Source organism: Cydia splendana, chromosome 3, assembly GCF_910591565.1.
Source record: "Cydia splendana chromosome 3, ilCydSple1.2, whole genome shotgun sequence".
Taxonomy (NCBI): Eukaryota; Metazoa; Arthropoda; class Insecta; order Lepidoptera; family Tortricidae; genus Cydia; species Cydia splendana.
Genome location: NC_085962.1, coordinates 161104 through 181389, shown reverse-complemented (window position 1 = coordinate 181389; position 20286 = coordinate 161104). Strand labels below are relative to the sequence as shown.

The 20286-nt window shown below is 38.5% G+C and overlaps 1 protein-coding gene across 1 annotated transcript; it reads left to right on the top strand.

Annotated features, from left to right (window-relative positions):
* Nucleotides 1-14155: 14155 nt before the first annotated feature.
* Nucleotides 14156-20020, top strand: LOC134806340 (uncharacterized). The gene is made up of 5 exons (XM_063779548.1): nt 14156-14327; nt 14626-15328; nt 17838-18012; nt 18460-18696; nt 19791-20020. Exons 1-5 carry the CDS (start codon nt 14259-14261, stop codon nt 19999-20001), a joined length of 1395 nt encoding a protein of 464 aa, XP_063635618.1. The 5' UTR covers nt 14156-14258; the 3' UTR covers nt 20002-20020.
* Nucleotides 20021-20286: the final 266 nt, after the last annotated feature.

Sequence of the window (20286 nt, the reverse complement as noted above, 5' to 3'; positions counted from 1 at the left end):
ATGTACATATACTAGGTGTAAAAATTAACATTAGTTCCTAAGTTATACCAAAGGTTATACTAACAAATAGGTATGGATGCAAATCTGAAATAAATATTTTCAATTTCAATTTCAATATAAGATCCCATCTTGACTACGTCATGTGATAGACATGCTTAATGCATCCAAATTATATAGCATTTGTTGTCACATAGCGTATAAAAAATATACTTCATATTGACGCGGATTGCATAGCATTCGCCTTGCATAGCATTACGCGTCATATACAAACCTAAAAGATATATTTTTAGTGACAGGAATGCTATAACAGTCCCAATATTTCCATACAAATTTTAGGTGTCCAAATGGTGTGACTGAGCGTCCGCGAACGTGCGTACCTAGGTCAGGGGGGTGTCACTGCGCAGTTTAGGTACATTTGGCCGGCGCGCCGCGCGGGCCGGCGTATGGCAGTGGCACAGTATAACTAGTGGCTCTGTGAGCTGTAGACCTCGCGAGCAGAGCTTTAAATAACATGGTACTAAGAGCTTTAAATATAGTAAATTAAAAAAAAAAACAATACGAAATGTATGTGTAAAAAAATACAAAAAGTTATATAATAATATCCCAGCATACAATTACTGGGGATCGAACCCAGACCCTCTGTGCAAACAGAAAAAGCGAACGTTTACAAACTGAGCCAAATAGTTCTTAGATGGGTTGACGAAATTTAGCTACTCCTTCTCAAATTAAAATTAGTTAAAATTAAATATCTCCATACCTTCGAAACCAGCGAAATAAATTTTCTGAATTTTTGGCCATTTAATCTATAAACATATCTCAAAAAGAAAACACTCGTATGGTACCGATACCACTATTTCTTTAGGCGCGAGCTATCACAACTCCGCCATTTAAAAAAAAATCAAAAAACCGGACGGACAAAAATTTTTTATTTAGACATAGAATCCAGTCACAAAATTTCACGAGATTCGGTTAAGAATTACGACCTGTAGAGGAGAACATCCGGACATACAAAAGCAAAATGCTCCAGTCGAAACGTAGACCTTCGCTACGCTCCGGTCAATAAATAGTACTAACGTACAGTATGGACACTCCCTGCCTCCCGTTGAAAGTGCCGCCCACCCGCTCTCGGTTACCTCTCAGTTACCGGCTGGCAAGGACGCGACGACGCGGTGCGCAGAGCGGAGGCCACGTAAAATATTAAACAAATATTTACAAATCCTTTTGTAATGGGCGTGTGTTGTGCTGTGTACGGTTGTTTAAGCTCTATAAACGACAAAACTAAAAGAAAGTTCCACAGATTCCCATTGTATGAATCAAGGCAAGTACATACCCAATTACCCAGTTATTTTTAAAGTGTTTTATGTTTAGTAGAATACCAACTTACAATAGGTAAGTACTTATGTTTAGTATTTCTTTTACCCTATCTGTTTTAGTGTACCACACACCAAGTTATCGTTATTTCTAGATAACGCTATGTGGCCCGAGGGAATTAAATTTCGTCGGTTTATTTATTTTGATAGGAACATGTACACATCTAAAAATGCAAATGGACCAGTAAATGACATGCACCAATTAAAAAGAGATCACAACGTCCCAGTCACAACGAACTGAAATAAAATTACTTAGTTTTAATTGTAGATCTATAACCCGTTCTGTTGACTGTGTTAGGTCGTTATGTAAACAGGCGGATATAATGGCACTACAGGAGACTTGGCTGACACCTGAAAGCATTTCATTTTTAGGGGATGTTGATAAGGATTTTGCCTACTTCGGGAAGTCGGCGGTGGACACGGGAGCCGGGCTACTGCGGGGAAGGCCATATGGCGGCGTCGCGCTGTTGTGGCGTAAGACCTTGTTTACATCTGTTTCGGTAGTGCCGTGTAAAAGTGTGCGGATATCGGCTATTAAAATAGTGCTACCGGAGCGCGCTCTTTTAGTGTTCTCAGTATACATGCCTACTGACTCGGCGGAGACATTAAATGAATTTACTGAGTGTTTAGGTGAAATAGCCGCGGTAATAGAAGAGTGTCAAATAGACTCCGTGTTCATACTAGGAGATTTTAATGCACATCCTGGAAGGAGATTTGGCAATGAACTTGAACATTTATGTGTTGATCAAAATTGGAAGTGTGCAGATATAGAAATATTGGGTTATGAATCGGACTCATATACGTATTTAAGTGACATTAATGGAACTAAAAGCTGGTTAGATCACTGCGTTGTGACTGAAGCGGCTTGGAAAACAGTGTCAGATACTAAGATCCATTATGACGTTTATTGGTCCGACCATCACCCATTAGAAATCAAGTGTAATTTAGAATTAATTATACCCAAAAATGACATTGACTGTAATATGAAAAATAAAATTTTGTGGGGGACTAGAACTCCTGACCAGTTGACATTTTTTAATAAATATTGTAATGATAGGCTTAAATTAATTGATTTTCCGAATGATCTTATAAATTGTACTGATATAATGTGTAGTAATTTAAATCATAGGCTATTAATTGACAGGTTGTATGACAATATAGTAAATACGTTGAGGGACGCAGCAATTCTGAGTTCTCGTAAGGTGGTTTCTAGTCGAAGGAGGCCAGTCGTAGGGTGGAATAAACACGTTCGACAGACTCATAGGGAGGCTAGACTGGCATTTCAAAATTGGGTTGCCTATGGTAAGCCTAGGGATGGCGCTTTGCACAAGGCAATGGTCGAAGCTAGGAAAACCTTCAAGCGGAAGCTCAAGTGGTGCCAGGATAATGCTGAACAAATCAAAATGGATATTATAGCAACGCACCACTTCAATAAGGATTTTCCTAGTTTCTGGAAACAGACCAGCAAACTGAATCCCAAGGCCGGTCTCCCAGTGAGCGTCGAGGGTGTTAGTGATCCCTTGCAGATTGCCGAGCTTTTCAGTAACCACTTTCGGATCGAGTCAGAACCAGGTGCTGGCGTGGTGGCGCCACATGTGGAGCGGGGGGCAGAAGGCTTACGTATGAGAATCACAGCGAAGGATGTGGCCGCAATCGTGAAGGGCATGCGACGCGGTAAGTCACCAGGACATGATTCTCTGAGTATAGAGCATTTACAGAACGCCGGAGCACATCTGCCGAGAGTGCTAGCCATGCTCTTCACCTTCTGCGTGAGCCATACATACCTACCTGACGACATGATGAAAACTGTGGTAGTGCCCATAGTCAAGAATCGAACGGGAGATGTTGGTAGCATAAATAATTATAGACCCATTTCGTTGGCCACGATTGTGGCTAAAGTACTGGACAGTGTGTTGGACAGGGAACTGGAGAGACATTTGGCTCTGCACGATGCACAATTCGGATTTAGAGCCGGCCTTTCTACAGAGACAGCAGTTCTCTGCCTGAAACACACTGTGCGATACTACACAGACAGGGAAACACCTGTGTATGCGTGCTTCCTCGATCTGTCAAAGGCCTTCGACTTGGTTTGCTACGATAAACTTTGGCAGAAACTGTACGAGGATGCACGCCTACCCAGTGAGTTGGTTGAGTTATTTAAATACTGGTACAATCATCAGAGAAATGTTGTCAGGTGGGCTAATTCGCTGTCAGTCTCATACAGGCTGGAATGCGGTGTAAGACAGGGTGGCCTGTCGTCGCCCAGGCTCTTTAGTTTGTACGTTGACAGGTTGATTAGGGAGCTCAGCGGCACCATGGTAGGATGCTCAGTGGATGGCACTTTTGTGAATAACATTAGTTATGCAGATGACATGGTGCTGCTGGCCCCATCGGTCAACGCTCTCAACAAGATGCTCAGTGTCTGTGAACAGTATGCCAAATCACACGGGCTTAGGTACAACACATCTAAGAGCGTGATGTTGGTTTTTAAAGCGGGTACCAAACATTACCCACGCGTGCCGCCGGTTAAACTGGCCAACACACCTCTTAGTATTGTTAAGGAATTTAAATACCTTGGACACTGGGTCACGGAGAGTCTGGGGGACGACAAAGATGTGGAGAGGGAGCGTAGGGCGCTCGCAGTAAGGAGCAATATGTTGATTCGTAGGTTTGCAAGGTGTACTAAAGAAGCTAAGGTTACCCTTTTTAAGGCGTTTTGTCAATCGTTTTACACCTGCAGCCTATGGATCAACTACACACAACGAGCTCTCAGCGCCCTACGCGTCCAATATAACAATAGCTTTAGGATGCTCTTGGGGCTGCCGCGCTATTGCAGTGCATCGGGGATGTTTTGCGAGAGACGTACAGATGGCTTCCATGCCATAATGCGCAAGCGCGTTGCGTCCTTGGTGAGGCGCCTGCGTGGCAGCCCGAATAGCCTCCTTCAGACGGTGGCAGAGCGCCTAGACGGCCCTTTCCAGCTTCACTGGGATAAGCTGCACAGGGCGTCTAACTGACCATGTAATTTTAGTTTTAATTTTAATTTTAAATTAATGTTATTATTTTTTATTAATTTATTTTTTATTGATTCTAATTTTAATTTTAATGTACATATTGAGTGTGTTTTATGTGTTATTTGTGTAATTATGGATCATGTATCTGAAATAAATGAATTTATTATTATTATTATTATTTAGACCTAAACCTATCAGATCACACTGAAAACAACACAATATCTATATGAACAAAAAATCATGTTTTCAACTTACGTAATATTTTGGTGGCCTGAATTTCCTTACAAAAATTTTGTTACTTCGTTTATACTGATTCAAAATAGGAAACTATTGTATAAATCGAGCTTAGATACCCACCTTACAGCATAATATGATTCTTATTGCTTCCTAATTCGCGCAATGAGTTTTGGGTCATTGAGGCCATCGAACTTGTCAACAAAATGGCGGGAACCCTAGCACGTCTTATCTCACTCACACAAGCATGGTACGCGTTCACCTACACGAGCTTAGACTGTGTGCGTATGAACGCGTTTGTTTCATACATTTGATCGCCAGTGTCCGGGGTGTGATGGCAGTGATGGGCTGCCGCTCGGCTCGCACGATACGTGTCACGTGGCGCTCACGCAAAATTGAAAATACACAATGGCTTCGAAACCTAAATCTCGATCTCATCCGTATAGAAGATATTGTTCTGTTTACGGATGTCTGAATAAACGGAAGAGCAAGGAAGCAGAAATAACATTTTTTTAAATTCCGCACGATATTGAAAGGTGAATTTAAACTTTAAAACATAACATAAATAGTTAAATACTAAGTACTTAATCAAATTCGATGACTTATTGATTCGTTTTGTTTGCATAAAACTAAAGCGCTTTAGACCAATTTAATATGATTATTGGTTGCCCAGAAACAATATTAGGAACTACATATTTTCAAATGAATACGGCTGTGGCATACCTACTGCCGTGAGAATCAGATAGGTATACTATCTCTGGATAAAAAAAATATGTTTACAGAAACGTTTGTAATTCCTCCATATTTATCTTAAAAATAATAAATCGGTAGGTATAGGTACAAAAACTTGTCAAGTGATAACCCCGTGCCGACACTCACAGCTCGGTCATAAAACTGCGGCGCGCAAAGAAGATTCACGGTTCGTGCGCGGTTACGTAGGTATATAAGTTTCAATTTTGCGTGCAGGCGGCGAGTATAGGTATAATTTTATACCTAAATGTGACTTTTGTGATGGAGTGAATTTTCTGTACGGTAGTACTATTAGTTATTCTGTGCCTAGGTAGCCACTGATGTAGCGAGGCGAATGGCAAAACTGAAGTGGGAGTGGGCTCGCCATGTGGCCCGTAAAGACGGCTCGTGGAGTAATTTAAGACGAAACAGGAGCTGAGTTTTAAATATTTTAGGTAAATATACCCGTCTCGCTAACGGAAGCGGCACCTAAAAGTAGTGCGATAAGTAAGGACAAGGCGAAAAATCCTGCGTAAAAATCTCAAAAATCGAGGTTTCGTACTCCTCTGTTTCCTCCTCCAAAACTTAAACAATCGTAACCAAATTTGGAAATCTAAATGATTATGAAATTATCTGTGTCGGACCGTTTTGCTATTTTGGCTAATTGATATCAGTTTTGAATGCCACGCCTCTCATTGCGGCATAGTCAATTAGGCCATTTTGGCCATTTTTGAAGGGCTCTAGCGCCTTAAAAAACAAAAATATCAAAAAAAGCAAAACGGTCCGACACAGATATTGACAATATTAATCTGTGTTGAAAAAATCATTGCTCTAGCTTCAAAAACCACGGAGGAAAACGAGGAGTACGTTTGTATGGAGAAATGACCACTCCCGTTGGCTCTTAAGAGGCTGGTAGAGTGGAGAGTTATGTAATTTAGTATGTACATACATTAAATAGCAGTAAAACATTGTAGGCATGCCATATTGTTGCTGTACATACATATTTTATATACTTACTACATTCTAGAGTAGTATGAATTCTCCATTGTATAGTAGTCATATAATTAGAATTCATAAACAATGTGTGGTTAGCATTTTTGCCATGCGTCAAGTGTCCCCCAGGCTCCTGTTATAACTGACTGCTTTGTTTTGTTTCACTGTGACTTGCGTGACTATAGGTTCATTGTTCTCCGCAATGCGTTGGTCTAACTTCTAGCTAGGCTAATGGACTATCTAATCTACTCGTATAGCAAAGCTACTATACGTGTATTCGCCCGACTTTAAATCGATATTTTGAAATAATCTTATGTTAATTTTGTATTAAGCAGAGATTCAAACCGCGACTCTGGATCACTAGCCCCTCGCTCTGCCAACTAAGCTACCGAGACTTCAATCGATGACAGCGAATATTTCCACAATCACTCATATCACATTTAACTAGGTAGGTACCGTAAGAGCACTACACTATTTAAACGGCTACCGGAGTTCCAAGTCATATTGGAACCATTCACCAGTACTAATTAATTTTGTATTATTAATCTTATGATATTTGTGATTTACCTACTCGTAACTATGATTCACCCGACCAATCGAATCATCGAATCGCCCGTTCTCGCCAAAGGTTTGGAATGAATAACGTGATGGTCAACTAATGTTATTCTTTGTTCGTTGGACTAATGTCGATTGTACCTATTTAATTAATCCAGTAACTTTGTCGAATTTTGTAACGTGGCTCTTTTGCGTCAAATCCGGTAGTTCTGATTTTTTGCAGACTTATTTATGATGTTGGCCCAATGAATAATACAAGTTTGTGACTTCGAGCGCCGAACGCAACTTTGTCAAATATCGAAAAACCCGCGAAAATTTAGGTTTTCTTTAGGATTTGGGCGATTATAACCCTAAAGGACTATTAGTTTTTGATAGTGCCTTCTCAGGGCGTTTTTAAAGTGGACTAGATTGGCTACAGTACGAGAGTAGAATTGTCTCTGTACATCTAGTAGTTTCCGAAATAAAAATTGTATAATTTTTTGAAATTGTATTCGTAGGGTAAGTAAGTGCAGTGAGTATGCACTTTTGTCTCAGGCGATGCCGCTTGGCAAAATTGTTTCTAATGTCAAACAAAGCTGATTTGAGCCGGTAGACACGAGATCGTACCATGCCTACCCCCCAAAAAAAAGGGGGGGGGGGGAATGGTCGGCTCCCCAGGTGCAATCTATGCTATATTTCTTCCTGCTCTTAGCAACTAGGGCAAGTTATATATCATTTTCATATAATTTAAGGACGAGCACATTATATTCATACTTTTAAAACGCCAAGTTAAGTGTTTGTTTTTACATTTTTAACCTTTGATTTTAGCCTTAATTACATTTCTATGGAAATCGTCGCTCAATCCGCTACATGTTTTTCCAAAAAAATGTATTACTGCCTGCTTTGAAGTGATACTTTATAGAATAAGGAATCCCTAAATTATATGAAAATGAATTGCCCTAGTTGCTAAGAGCAGGAAGAAATATAGCATAGATTGGACCTGGTGATCTGACCCTGCGCCTCCCTTTTTGGGGGGTAGGCACGGTACGATCTCAAGCTACCTGGCCAAATCAGCTTTGTTTGACCTTAGGAACAATCGTGCCAAGCTGCATCGCCTGAGACAAAAGTGCATACTCACTGCACTTACTTACCCTACGAAACCAATTTCAAAAAAATTTAAATTTTGAAAGGTTTTACTTCGGAAACTACTAGATGTACAGAGACAATTCTAGTCTCGTATTGTAGCAAATTTAGTCCACTTTAAAAACGTCTTGAGAAGGCACTATCAAAAACTAGTCCTTTAGGGTTATAATCGCCCAAATCTAAAAGAAATCCGAAATTTTCGCGGGTTTTTCGATATTTGACAAAGTTGCGTTCGGCGCTCGAAGTCACAAACTTGTATTATTCATTGGGCCAATATCATAAATACGTCTGCAAAAAATCAGAACTACCGGATTTAACGCAAACGCGAAATGTATAAAATTACTGCATTAAATGTAATGGTCTAGATAACGGATAACGTATCGTTCAATCAGAAACTCTTACATTGCCTAACAAAATGTTGGAAGTAGGTACTATGTATGTACAGTCAATGTGAAAGATATGTTTGACAAAAGTGTTTACATTTTTTTCCTTATTATATTAGATTACAAAGGTGTAAGCTGCAAAAGTGTAAACATGTCATTGATATCGACTGTACGTAAAGCCTCTCCGCTTAAAGTACACAATAAGAATATACGTATTATAGTTCAGATACATCTAAACTGTAAAATTAGGGAGGTAGGTACCTACTGTCAAACTCGTTACTTTTTTTTGATACAGGAGGCAAACAAGCAGGTGAATAAAGATTATTTATAATAATAGATAAGCAAGCTAGTGATTTCACATAATATGTGTAGGTACCTACCTATATTATACAGGTAGGTAACCTCTCTCGCTCCAACTTACGGTTAGGTATGGAGAAAAAAATCCTGCTTTTAATATTGAATTAAATTGATTGGTGACAGGAATATTAGCACATTTTTTTTAAACCTATCGATACTCTTTATCAATAATAAATTTGTAAACATTCACAAAAACTTACCACGGCTAATTTTAATAAATTCACTACACAAATACACGTTTAACTACAACCAACTATCAACAACAATAAAAAAACACTGCAAATGCAGAAAAACACCAAATATGTCGATTTCAAGGTTATATTTCACACACACTCAGACGTATAAAAATCGTGATAGCTTTATCAAAGTTTAACTAGAGCAATTATTTTAAATACGACTTTAATCGCTTGTAGCTTTACAAATTAGGTTTAAATATAAGGTTTTGTGTATTTTTATTTAGATTAGAAAACAATATAAATAGTGAGTGGGTGGTGCCCGCACCGCGCATGCATGGAATCCTGACTTGCGCACGTAACACCTCTCAGAGCCAGGTGGTTTGCTTCCCTTCATATATCTTTAATATTTTATATAACCTACTATACGGTGGCTATCACGCGTACATACCTACCTGTTGAGTGTTGCTAAATGCTTGCCAATGGTATCACATGCGCGTTGCCAGCCTAAACGACACCCTGCATGCCTTTTTTGAGGCGATGAGCAGTAATTTAAATATTTAGATACCTAATTAATTTTAATAATTACTATAGTTCGTTTTTTTTACCATTAGAAAGAACTTGCAAGAAGGTAAGCGATCTTAACATGTCTTTTAATTGAAAAACGCTTTTTAAAAATCAAAAACGATTACTTATGAAAGCAGAAGAATATAAATGATCGTATTAGATTCATAATTGTTACATGTTTGCCGTAACTTATTTTTAAAATGTGTTTTTCAATTAAAAGACTCATCAAGATTGTTTACCTTATTTGTAATGCAAAAAAAAACGAACTATAGGTACATACTGAGGACGACGTTAAATTGTACAGCGAGTTGCAAAAGTGCATTACCACTTTATGAATGGAATTCACTTTTGCAGCTCGCCGTACAAACTATAAACCAGCAACACTCTTTTTAACTACCCATCGGTGGAGCTTTTTACAAAAGGCATAAAGGCATGTCAGTTAACTGTGGGCGATGGTACATGGTACCTCTTACATCACAAAATTCACGTGGTATTCTTGTATTGTAGGTAAACTCTTCTTGATACAAAATAATAATACTTACACTATGTACAGCCGTGATTGTTGAGCCATTTAGGGTTCTAGCTAAATTGAACATTCCATAGTGTAGGTGGAGGTAAGTATTGAACAACCAATTTAGCTAGGACCCTAAATGGTTCAACCATCGCAGAGCGTGATGGACTGATGGTACACTGACTTCCGTTCTATGAATATTAAACCGTACAAACTTACTTCCATAAAGTGAAGCCAAAACACGCCAATCTTCATTTGTTTTGCTCTTGCTATAATCTTGTGAAAGAGAGACACTGCAATGTATGGACACTATGTTAGACTGCATGGCACATTCTAAGTTTATTGCTTCCTGTAGGTATTGAGTGTAATTATCACTCCGTGGCAAAAAATAAATAAACGGCAGTGCTGGCGATGGCCGTGACCCGACTGATATGGTAAAAACTGTGTTTACTGCCACACGGTGCACTGGACCGCGCTTTTAGCATTTGACATAAACCATAATATGTATGTATTGTTAGACAATGACATATAATAGTAGATTGTACAACAAGGGCATAAAGTGACCCATTTTTACCCGAGGCAATTTTTTGGTCTGAGCGAAGCGAAGACCAAAATAGTAGACGAGGGTAAAAATGGACATTTATGCCCTTATTGTACACTCTGCTTTTCACTTCGATTGCGAGGAAAATAAAACACATTTTCACGGCAATTTACACCACGAAATTGGCGTAAAGCGAAAGAACATAATACATAACCAATTCCCGCCAACTAACTTTTTAATTTTTTTTTTAATTTTCAACATGTGATCAGAGTTTCAGACGCTTGGTTTTCTGCCAATCAAACATTTCGGAGCATTTTTGAACGATAATCGACTCCTATTTTATGTGATTTACTAAATTTAATGACAGAAAATACGGATTTATAATAAATTGTAGCAAAAATAAAATAATATAACAAGTTTTGTCATCTACACAATTTTATTGCTCAGTAAAATTGTGCAATATGTTTTAACTGTTTGGCTGTTGAGACCGATTACCTTAGTCTTAGAAGAAAATTTTACTTTTATGCTCTAGAGCATAAAATGCGATTTTATGTCGTCTACGCACGACATAAAGGTGCACTTTTTGAGCATGAGAAGTGAAAACATGATTTTTAGAGCACCGTACAAAACTTTGTTCACGGTGCTCTTATCGGATCACTTCGGTCTTGTTTTTGATGACGTGGTATAACTATTTACTTTTTATTAAATTTTACTAACTTTAACTTCAACATTAAAAATCCACGGCCCCGTCCCTAAATATTCACTGCAGACGGGTAAGCCTGGTAGCTCAGTAAATATAGCGATATGCTGGTACTGGTACCCCGGAGCCACGAGTTCAGATCTCTCCCGAGGCAGGGTTTTTTGAAGTGAAAACTTCTAGCGGCGCTGAGCACTTTTTGAGGTGGGGTAAAAATGATAAACTTGCAGCGTAACGCGTAACGTAACGCTGATGTGTCACGGACAATTTTATTCACCAAAGAATTTTAGTCATAACGTATCATGATCAGGTCAATTATTTAAAACTGGACTTTTATATTATAAAGCAATAAAGCTCAATGTTCTAATCTAGTACGGGCTGAAATACGAGGATCTCACAGTTACATTCTAACTTTATATCACTCAAATATAATTCAATAAAGCTACATCTTGATGAAATCGCTAATAAAAATGAACTCTAGCACTGGTGAATAAAACTCAAAATATCATGACCAAATATATTTAGATGCGAGGTCTGCAAGGTAACTTTACAATTTCTATTCGAATTTTAAACAATTAACGCTACAAATTTAAGCTCACTGGCCAGCAATTTCGGAACTAAAGTTTTTCAATAGAAAGGAGGATGGGTCAATAAAATTATACATAGTGCTGCAGACATTTTTGGACTAGAGTCAGTCCATGAAAAGTCTGCAGCGGATTTGATAGCCCACGCAGTGCACGTGTTATTTTAAACGTCAAACTTCTATGAAATTATGACGCATAAATGACACTTGCACTGCGTGGGCTATCAAATCCGCTGCAGACTTTTCTTGGTCCGACTCTAGTCATTCAGTTTTCACTTCTGTCGGCAATCCCGGAGTGCAACCCGTTGTTTTATTAATTCATGTACCTACCTATATTTCAAACATTTTAAATAACTCAATTTTAACTAGGTACCTATATGTATAGTGTGTCAAAGGTCTGTCTAATTTCAAACATAGATAGAGAGAATCATACTATCTTTGTCTTACACTAGTACTAGCACCCAAAAGACAAGGATGAGCATAGTTTTTTTTGTTCCTATTTACTGACAAATTGGTTTGACCAGCTATATCTTATTATGTACAAATCTGTACTTTATGACTGAAATAAATTACAAAAGCGTTGCAGCTTTACCTACCTACTTTCATCTTACACAACATGGGAATCCCGTGTCTACAACTTTATTAGATCATTGCGTTTAGTTTACTTTAGGTTTTAGTTTTATTATCATGTAAATGTGAAGGTACCAACATCTTTCCAGTACCTACGAATAGAGTTGAAAATTGCATGTAACACGTCCGCCTGTTAAAACTTGAAGTGTTTAGCACTATTTCGTTAAAACAAATAATACTTAATGGTATTTTAACGGTACTTCTAGTCTAGTTCGTCGTAGGTAACCAAACTAGAACTAGTGGCTCTGTAAGCTGTAGAACAACTGTACCCCTCGCTTCTTCGAGCAACACCGGCTTCCGACACATCGGAAGGGAGGGGCCCAAGCGATATCTCACCGTACAAATCTTTCTGCCATTTTTCGCGGGGGGAAAGGTGCACACAGTCGCACTTCTCACACACTTACATACAAAATCCAATCTGTAATGACGACACAAATACATAGAAAATGACACACGTCAAAGACAAATCTTGCAAACCTCGATCTCTTTTTGTGTACGGACGAGTGACAAGTGTCACAACACGCACACTAACACATTTTCGTTGAAGTATGTTATTGTATTCTGAGAGATGAGAAGTCGGATTTGTCGCTCGACCGATCCGCAATTTGTACTGAGCGAGCAAAATCGATAAATCCAACAATTACATGAGACTAAAATATAATAATTGTGTTTGAATGTAATTAAACGTATGACATGTTAAAAAAAATATTACATGTGAAATGTAACACTTTCTTTTTGTAAATTTGATGCCCCCGACCTCTTTTTATAACAATAAACCGAGCAAACAGGCATTTTTGTGCAGCAGTGTTCACGTGCGCGTCTGGACTCGGTCTAGTGAAAAATCCAAGTGCAACTAGTTTTATTACCCGCGCTAGATTAGATTGACGCGCAAATCTTGTACCTCGGCAGAGGGGAAATAGTGCGAATGCCGCCTCCCTTCCGTGTTGCTCGAAGCCTCGCTTGCATTAGAGTCTGTGCGAAAAGAGAAGAGTCGTGAAATGTAGGCGAGTCCATACATTCTACGACTCTTCTCTTTCCGCACAGACCCTAGCTTAAAACTTGAATAAATGTAATTATGGCTCCGCCATTTTGAAAAATGTTGGTAAGTATAGTGTGTCAAAGGTCTGTCTAATTTCAAACATTGATAGAGAGAATCATACTATCTTTGTCTTACACTAGTACTAGCACCCAAAAGACAAGGATGAGCATAGTTTTTTTTGTTCCTATTTACTGACAAATTGGTTTGACCAGCTATACTCGTACAATTGAATCTGTAAATAAATATTATAGAGGTATTTAATTATTGAACCATGAACCTGTTCACAAAATTTCACAAAAATCTGTTATGAATTGAAACCTGTAGAAAAAAAACATCCGGACATTTAGGTACCTACGAAATATCGAAAGTGTTTTTACCCAAGCTGAAGCGGAGACCTTCCGCTAACTCTTGGTCAACTACCCTTCGACATATTTTGGAGTTTACGCGTTTGCTTATTAACTATGAGTCTAAACTCTAAAGCATAGTATTATTAAAATAGGATTGTAAATTGTAAACCTTAATTAAAAGGAAATTTAAATTACGTTTTCAGCTTAAACTTTCTAATGGTGTTTCGCACAACAAAAATTTACTATGCAATATCGAAACGTTTTTTTGACACTGACATTGTCAGTCACGTCAACCTCAACCATCTGACAGTTCGATTGTATGCAAAATCTAGTTTTGTGGCGTGTGTTTTTCACGTGTCTTCGATAAAAACTATGTAACACGTCAGAAATTAGTATATTAAATATACGTGAAAATGTTCAAAGTGCCAGAATGGAGCACCGATGTGCCCGACACTAGTGTAAACTTCTCCAAATCTGCAAACGTAAGTGCATACTTATTGACTGTACATTTTTTTGCCATTTAAATCAACTAAACATTACATCCTTACCAGATATTTTACCTAATACAAGGACAAAACAAGGACAAGGTTTTACGATGATATGCAACAAATAGAGACCACAAGTGTACATATTGTAAATGTAAACATAACCTCTTACGGTCGTAAAAACTTCTGGTTATTTATTATTTAAGAAAACGTTATATACTTAACAGTATTTCAAAGTATTACAGTTTTTGATTCCCATTCCAGCAACACACATAAAATATTCTTCATATTCCAGAATAAAAAGGGAAAAAAGTTGTCCACACCAGTGACCAAAGAGTCTCCAGTCAAACCTCCAGTAAATGGCAACATTCAGAAAAAAACAACCGCCAAGAAATCTACGGACAAACGGAAGTTGAAGAAAATCAGGCAGAAAAACAGGCAAATATATCAAACTTTGAGTAAACCTCAAAATATTGAATCTGAAGCTAGTTCAAATAATAATCAACCAGGTAGATTTGTATTAAACCCTAATAAACTAGAACCTGAGGAATATGAGCCAAAACCTGTTCTAAATACCAATAAACATAATGGAGTTAATAAAAAACATGATAAACTTAAGAAACCCAAACTTAACAAATCTCCTAAACAAAAAAATAAGAACCAAAAAGCATTCAATATGTCAAATGAAACTAATGGCACAGAAAAGAAACCCCAAAAGCGGAAACATAACAAAGACCTTGAAATAAGTGACATAGAGCTTAATAATGTTGACACAGACAAAGCGGACGAGGCAATTATTAATGCTAAGAAAAAGAAATTGAGTGAGGCTATTAAAAATGAAGACCAAGAAGATATTCTGTTTGGAGAAAAGCCTAAAGTGAAATTTGACAAGAAGAAGGAACAGATAAAGAAAATGCTGGAGCAAAGCAACAGGAACTCTATCAATGTTAGTGGAAATTCTAATTCACTGCGAGAAAGAATGATCGCCAAATTGCAAGGTAAGGAATACTTTATAAACTACTATTTTGGAACATTATAGTACATTGTGCTATTATTAATACAGTAAAATTATACATTTTGCGTTTGCGTCAAATCCGGTAGTTCTGATTTCTTGCACGCTTATTTATGATGTTGGCACAATGAATAATCCAAGTTTGTGACCTTGAGCGCCGAACGCAAGTTTATCAAAAATCGAATAAACCGCAATTTTTTCAGATTTGGGCGATTATAACCCTAAAGTACTAGTTTTTGATAGTAACTTTCTAGGGCGTTTTTAAAGTAGACTAAATTTTCTATAATAAGACACTAGAATTGTCTCTGTACATCTAATATTTTCCGAGATAAAGCCTTTCAAAATTTTATAATTTTACATCAGTTCTTAGGTATAATATAAGGGTTAGGTAGGTAATTTATATGGAATTCATCACCGCCACGTTTTACAAAATATTTATTTTCCATAAAAAATGTATAAGTGCCCCTATTTTGAAAAAAATATTTTTCACAATAAGGAATAAATGGGCTAAATTGCCCAATATTTAATTTAGTGCAAATCGCCACACTGTGATTGTAAAGGCCAAAATTATCACAAAAAATACATATAATTTTCACTTATTGTGCATAAATTAGGCTTTATCTCAGAAAATGGCACTTTAATGTTATTTTGTGTTTTCTTTTATACTATGTACTGTTCCGATTGTTTGTGCTTACGAATAAATCTATTCTATTCTATTCTATTCTTAAAATATTAGATGTACAGAGACAATTCTAGTGTCTTATTGTAGCAAATTTAGTCTACTTTAAAAACGCCCTAGGAAGTTACTATCAAAAACTAGTACTTTAGGGTTATAATCGCCCAAATCTAAAAAAAATGCTGTTTATTCGATTTTTGACAAAGTTGCGTTCAGCGCTCGAAGTCACAAACTTGGATTATTCATCGGGCCAACATCATAAACAAGCCTGCAAAAAATCAGAACTACCAGATTTGATGCAAAAGAGCCAGGTTACAAAATTCGACAAAGTTACTGGATTATATAATTATAAATTAAATATTTTTAAACATAAACAAAATGGACAAACATTAAAGACGCGGGCACACTAACAAGACTGGTCAAGAATAGAAAAGACTTTGCAAAGGTGGCCACCGACGCCCTAGGCATGGCAGCAGAAGAAGAAGAAGAAACATAAACAAAAATATTAAATTATAATTGTCAGTATTTTAACAGACTTAATGGCAAAAAATGCAAAATTTGTATCACTGGTTTAGGCGGTGTTTAGATATTTATTGAGAATAAGTAGCCAAATTTCTTTATATTTAACATTTAACGCTATCCCTAAAAAAATGTTTTTTTTATCATCTTGATGATGATATCCTGTTATCCCTCATCAGGGACATAGGGCTCTCAGAAGGGATTTCCATTCTTCGCGGTCCAGCGCGGCCTCTTCCAGCTCCGCCCAGCCGAGGCCAACTGATGCCGCCTCTTTTTCCACTGTGCGCCTCCAGGTGGTACGTGGGCGACCTTGTCCTCTTTTTCCGGGAATTTTCCAGGTCAGCCCTTGCTTGGATAGGTGATTGTTTGGCCTTCGTAAAACATGTCCTATCCAGCGCCATTTCCGCAGAAGTATCTCCTTAGCTAAAGGGTTTTGGCCAGTCAGTTCCCATAGTTTAACATTGGAGATGGTCCGTGGCCAGTAGACTCCTACGATTCGCCGCAAACACTTGTTTACAAACACCTGGAGTCTACTGGTTATGTCTTGCTTGACGGGCCATGTCTCGCATCCATATAGGAGGACCGACTTTACGTTCGAGTTGAAAACCCTTAGCTTGGTGCGGCGAGTGATGACTGTGGAAGTCCATACGGGTTTCAACTGCGCATATGCGGCGCGGGCTTTATTGATGCGAGCTTCAACATCCGCTTCTGCACCTCCCAGGGGGTTCATAACACTTCCCAGATATGTAAATTTTGTTACTTCTTCAACTGGCTCCCCGTTTACTAGAATAGGCGTTGCATTCTGGGCGTGCAGGCGCATAGCTTTCGTTTTAGCACAGTTGATACGCAATCCCTCTCTTCCTGCGGCATCGGCCAGGTCATCGGTCTTCGACTGCAGATAGTCTTGTGTCGTAGCGAGTAAGCACAGGTCATCGGCGAAGTCAATATCTTCAAGGGTTTTGCCATTGACCCAGGGCAGCCCCCTTTCCCCTTGACTGGTAACTCTGCGCATCACATCGTCCAAGACAATCAGGAACAGCAATGGTGACAGCAAACAGCCCTGTTTAACTCCAGCAGTGACGGGTATCGGATCGGACAATTGGCCCCTGTGCATTATTCGACAAGTGGATCCCTCTTTTTTTATCATCTTAATTATTCTAAACGGCAGAGCCATACATTTATTCAGCTTTAAGCTGTGCTCACAAACTCTACAGTACACAAAGCCACTAGTTATAATATGAGCAGAATTAACTTTTTTTTATAAGAAATATAAAATGTTAACATTGGATGTACTTTTCAGCTGCGCAGTTCAGATACCTAAATGAAAAGCTGTACACATCATCGGGAACAGAAGCGAAGGAGTTATTCCAAGCTGACCCAGCTGCCTTCGAGACATACCACCAAGGTTACCAGCAGCAGATCAAGAAATGGCCTGTTAACCCGCTGGACCTCATTGTCAAGAGGATCATGAAAATGTAAGTCTACCAGTATATGTCCGGAGTGTAAAAGCACCTGGGTGAATCAACTCTTGCTTTGCATTGCCATAATTAATAGGTTTAAAGTGTTATATTGCGTTGCCATGGTTAAATTCTCTAGGGGCACTCTTAAAACTCTGATTTTATGGTATTTTAAGTAAACTAATATTCTATTTTATTCTAGAAAGCTATTAAAAATATCCTGGTCACGGCACCAAAATGTAAAATCTCCCCTATATAAGTATTCTTTTATTTTATAGTTTATTTTTCTTTGTTAGATACAAAAATTCTGAAACTGAAAATAAACAATCATATAATGAAAAAGAAAAGTATTTAAAACTAATTTAAGATACAGGACTACATGGTGCTGAGGGTGAGGTACCCTTAAAGTGCTTCAGCCCCGAGTGATCAACATGATCCACTCTTATTGTTTTTACCTTTTTGCAGGCCTAAAACCCACCTCATAGCAGACATGGGTTGCGGCTCTGCCACTCTTTCCCGTCGGATTCCCCAGAAGGTCCGCTCATTTGATCTGGTGGCTTCATCACCAGGGATTGAAGCTTGTGACATGGCTCATACACCACTATTGAGCGCGTCGGTGGACGTGGTGGTGTATTGTCTGGCGTTGATGGGTACGCAGTTGGCCGAGTATTTGGCTGAAGGGAACAGGGTGCTGAAGACTGGGTGAGTGTTTTATTTATATATCAGTCAGTGGCAATACAAAGTGCCAGGCTGGTATGATGATGGAAATAGTTTAATCGTCTTAGGGTAGGTGTGGCACTAAACCGTATCTCACTGTTAGTCTGTGCTGAAAAGAGTCATAGAATGTATGGGCTCCATTACATTCCACGACTCTTCTCTTTCCGCACCGACTCTAACGCCTTCGCTGCGGCAATCAGTGTAACTAAGCATACTTTGCACGCATGGGGTCTTTCGATCCCATACCGCAGTGAACGTGTTAAAATATTTACTGATTTTTTTCATTGTTCACTGCCGAGTGGCGTTGATTAGTCTGCCAAACGTGGTTGGTGCATCAGGCGCTTAAAGATGACTAAATTAGAAAAGTACTATTGGCGATAAAAGCTTGCATTTTTTTATATAAACGTTACTTTTCTCGCTCTCTCGCCCCAACTCTTACCTCTGCATTCTCCATTCATTAGCCTAACTAATGTATCAAGATCAAGACATCCATCTATCGATGTCAATTTATTTATTTATTTTTTATTTATTTATTTATTATTTAAATACATTTACACGGCATTACAGCATATGCCAATACACCGCATAATTAAACTAATTACGTATTACAAACACAATAAATATATATAAAGTAAAATACAGGTAAACATTAAAAGTCAAATGCAAGTGCTGGAAAGCCTTTCATCCATCATCTCACAAAACCTCAGACACTCCCGGCACACATTCGCCCATCTCCACGCAAACAAGTCACACTCTGGTGCTGATGTCAGGAGTGCGTTGAGCAGCGATAACGCGCGGAGGAGTGGCGAGTTTCTGTGCGATACTGTGCGCGCCGCCGGCACGGCCAACAGTGGACGCGTTCGCGGCCTCAAACAGACTCGAGGAATATCCGGGACGTACAACCTCACGACTCGAGCTATCAGTTCGAGTATCAGTCAATGAAAATTCAAATCCTTTTTTACGGGATATTTAAATTTAAGTTACTTACTCTAATTTCAGAATTATTTACTGTAATTTCAGAATTATTTTCTGAAATTACAGTAAATAATTTAATACTTTTACTTTAATACATCTTCCAGAGGCCATCTCCTGATCGCCGAGGTGGAGTCCCGGTTCGACAAGCTGGAAGATTTCACGCGAGGAGTCGAGCGGCTCGGGTTTAAATTCCTCAAGACTGATCAGAGCCACAAGGTGTTCTACTTCATGGAGTTTAAGAAAATTCAGGAGGCGTCGAAAAAAGCTAGGCATGTGCCGTTGACTTTGAAACCTTGCTTGTATAAGAGAAGATAGAGAAATAAATATTATAACAAGCTAATCGCGAGTTGTTTTACTTAGTCTGCCATGCCCCAAAATTACCCGGTTTGGTAAAGCAATTGATTTTCTACTAAACACCTGTCCATAACTTATGAGTGGATAAACTATTTTTTGTTTCTAACCGCACCGGATTTTACAAAGTGATCTGAACGAGACCGGGTGACGAGAAATGGTTGAATCACCCCACCTTTATTCTTTACTATAGTTGCCTATCTCCTATAATTAGGAATTAGATAATGTTGAGCAACGAATGAAACAATC